Source organism: Poeciliopsis prolifica, unplaced genomic scaffold (assembly GCF_027474105.1).
Source record: "Poeciliopsis prolifica strain line A6 unplaced genomic scaffold, Auburn_PproV2 SCAFFOLD111, whole genome shotgun sequence".
Classification (NCBI taxonomy): Eukaryota; Metazoa; Chordata; class Actinopteri; order Cyprinodontiformes; family Poeciliidae; genus Poeciliopsis; species Poeciliopsis prolifica.
Window position 1 is genome coordinate 210,873 of NW_026562486.1, and position 3,481 is coordinate 214,353.

A 3,481-nucleotide genomic window follows, 5' to 3' on the forward strand; every position below is an offset into this window, starting at 1 on the left:
GTGGAAAGAAAAAGGTACACAGGCACTTTGACGAATGCTAGAATATATCATGTAATAAATAATTTAGGAACAGATTTGTTGAAATAAATCAAGTTTTGGATTTTTAGAGCTTCATCAATCCTGATTGGTTCGATTTATATGAATGAAGTTAAAAAAAATGGAAAAGAAAAATCTGACTAAACATGTTGCTGTTAACGGTTCAGTTTGAATTTATGGATTTTTTTTCCTGGAATGAGTCAAAATCTGCAAGAGTAATTCCTCTAATAATTTTACAATATGACTAATGGTTGACAGATTATTGAAAAAGGCTGATTAATATGTAAACATTTGCAACAGATGAATTGAAACCATCAAATGTGACTTAACAGATTTTTGTCAAGTTTAGTTCTGAGTTTGTTTTGACCAATTCTGACCTGCAGGAGTTTCACTTTATATTCCCAGTGATCAGCCAATCAGAGCCCAGAAGGATCAATAATGAGATGATCTGATTCAGTTCCAGCTGATTTATTCAGACATACAGACTTTATGATAAAGGACAAGTTCACACAGTTTCCCTTCTGCTACAAAACACCAGGACGGCCCTTTATGTTCATTTCTTTCATATTGCACAAAAATAATGAGCAACAAAACAGACATGTGCTGCTGATGAAGTGATACAAAAATAATTAAAATAAGCAACAGAAACTCCAGCTTTTCCTCCATCTTTATAACCAGTCACACAAACTTGCTAAACTTTAATCTATTTATACACAACATTTACACTCTGACCAGTACTCCCAGTACTGCTCCCAGTACACCTCCATCTGCTTTAAAACGACTGCAAGGCATTAAATCAAGGCAGAACCGGAACCAACAGTTTTCAGGAAAAACAAACCCAGGAGTGAACAAGTGCCTGACATTCCCTCTGAATGTACAAAAATATGCCTGAAAATAGTCATTTTATTATTATTATTCTGAACTCTTTAAAAAGGTGAGGTATGTTTGGTTATGCAAATATCAAAAGGTTTCCTAGTTCGGTTCTGGTTCTTTTTAAAGTTGCTGCAAAAGTATCCGACGTTAAAAAACACCTGAAGTCCTACAGTTCTGGTTCTGATGGGTCTGAGTGAGACTGCATAGTCCGGGAAATGGGTCGGACCTGAGACGGAAAATTAATTCATAAAACCCTGTTGGAGAGTACCGAGTCCAGGTCGGGAGCTGCTGGGGAGAAGCAAAGCTCCGAAACCGGTACCGAGTCCGGCGGCCACGCGTCCAGCGGCCACGCCCCCTTTGCCGCGACGCTCCACGATCAGCACCGGATCCGAACCCCGGCTCCGAACCCCGGCTCCGGCCGGTCAGTACGTGAAGACCAGGTCCGAGAAGTCCAGCCAGTCGCCCGCGATCATCTCGCTGAGCTCCGGGGTGCAATAATCCGGGAACTCGAAGTGGGAGCCCAGGCTGCCCTCGCTGCCGCAGGAGTCCAGGTCTTTGTCCACCAGGGACAGGCTGAGGTTCCCGGCCGCCGCGCTGCAGGACGAGGCCCAGGGGTCGCCCAGGAAGCCCAGCGGCAGGTCGGCCCGCTCCGCCGGCAGGTCGTCCAGGTCCTCCCCGCAGCAGGAGGACGTGGAGCCGGAGCGGGAGGAGGATGCGGGGGACAGGGAGGCCGGGTAGGCGGAGGCCGCGCCGCCCTGCCGGGTGATGTTCTTGAAGCTGTAGAAGAGCCGGCCGGAGGACTCGAACTGCGGCTCGGACGGGATCTTGGCCAGGCGGAACCGGGACGGTTCCTCCTCCTCCTCTTCCTCCTCCACTTTGAACTCTTCCTCAGAGTCTTCATCATCATCATCATCGTCATCATCATCCTCCTCGTCGTCGGTAAACTCCCGTTTGACGGTCTTGAAGCCGGCGCTCAGCATGTACCGGTACCGGTGGTCCGGCGGCGGCAGGTGGCCGCCCCCGCGGCCGGATGCGGCCGCCGCCTTCCCGGCCTTCAGTTTGGACAGTTTCTTGGCGGCTGCGGGGTTTTTGCTCACCGGCCTCACGGTGCTCTTCACCGGAGACTGGGCGGATGGCTTCCCCGCCGGGAACGCGCAGCCCTCGGTCTTGGGCTTTTTCTTGGGCCGGTACTTGTAGTCCGGGTAGTCGGCCATGTGCTGCAGCCGCAGCCGCTCCGCCTCCCGGATGAACGGGATCTTCTCCGTGTCCTTCAACATCTTCCAGCGCTTCCCGAGCCGCTTGGAGATCTCCGCGTTGTGCATGTCCGGACTCTGCTCCATGATCTTCCTCCGCTCGATCTTGGACCAGACCATGAAGGCGTTCATGGGCCGCTTTATGTGACCCGACGCCGTTTTGCACCAGTCCGGCTTCAGCGGCACGACGCTGCAGGCCGAAGCCGCCAGCAGCTCACCCTCCTCGGTGTCCGTCGCCTCGCGGGACTCCTTGGTGGTTCCCGCTCCAGGGTGTTCCCTGTGCTGGACCATGGTCCCAGACTGTTGCCGTCCGCCGCAGGAGACTCTGGTGATCCAGGAGAAACGCTTTTCCTGCTCCTTTCTCTCTGTTTTAACTTGGTTTCCCCGCTCCCAGCCGCGACGCTCCGCTCACACCAGCAGCATCTCTCCGTCTGCTCCGACGCTCAAACCGGCGTCTCATTAACAAGCTGCTCATGCGCACCACGCTTCCTGCCCCGACCAATCACAGCGCGTAGAGGTCCAAACTTTCCCGCCTCCAGACTGCTGCCAGCCAATCAGAGCTTAAAGTCAGCTCCACGTCAACTCCCACCGGCGACTGTCCGTTATTTTAATCTCATTTAAATTGATAACTGAAGCTGTCGATGTTTAATGAGTTTTTATTGGTGTTCAGGGACACAAAAATCACGTAATCAATATTTATTCAGCCTGTAGATCATCAGGACTCTGTCTGGTAATCAGGGATGTATCATTAAACACCTACTTACTGTTTCAGCAACAACAGTAATAATAACATATTCAAATGATAATGATGCACTTTTGATCATGGTGCAGTACTACAAAACAGTGGTAATAAAATCTTCCTGTATTCAACAGAAAACTCAAGTATTAATGGCAGCTAACATCTCTGCAGAACCCACACATACTGGACACAAACTGTTTAGACTTTTACCTTTAGGTTGGTGCAACAGACCAGTTTATTTCCCATGTCTGACTCTGATGAATATTGACTCATATGGCTCTACTTTTTAACTCAATCTTCTCCTTCTGATAATTTTAGGGACACCAGGTTATCAGAACCATAATTTTATGAGATATTCCTGCTGGGTGGTGTCAAATAAATCACTCCAGCAGAGACTCCAACTTCAACCTGGGATATTCACTATATGTTAATATTTAGCTTGTAGGTCAATATTTATCCATAATTTTGCATGTTAGCTAAATGTTGTTAGCTTGAGTTGGTGCTAAATATTTAGCTTTCTAACTAAGTATTTAGCATCAAAAAGGTATAGCTCTGACCTAAATATTCAGTTTCAAAGTAT

The 3,481-nt window shown here is 48.6% G+C and overlaps 1 protein-coding gene across 1 annotated transcript; it reads right to left on the reverse strand.

Moving 5' to 3' along the window:
• Positions 1 to 488: 488 nt before the first annotated feature.
• Positions 489 to 2,613, reverse strand: sox11b (SRY-box transcription factor 11b). The gene has a single exon (XM_055024010.1). The coding sequence runs from the start codon at positions 2,451 to 2,453 to the stop codon at positions 1,332 to 1,334; it is 1,122 nt and encodes a 373-aa protein (XP_054879985.1). The 5' UTR covers positions 2,454 to 2,613; the 3' UTR covers positions 489 to 1,331.
• Between the last annotated feature and the right edge of the window lie 868 nt (positions 2,614 to 3,481).

What these genes read in the sequence shown, in the direction of transcription:
- sox11b (XM_055024010.1), bottom strand. Translation starts at nt 2,453, where the DNA reads ATGGTCCAGCACAGGGAACACCCTGGAGCGGGAACCACCAAGGAGTCC.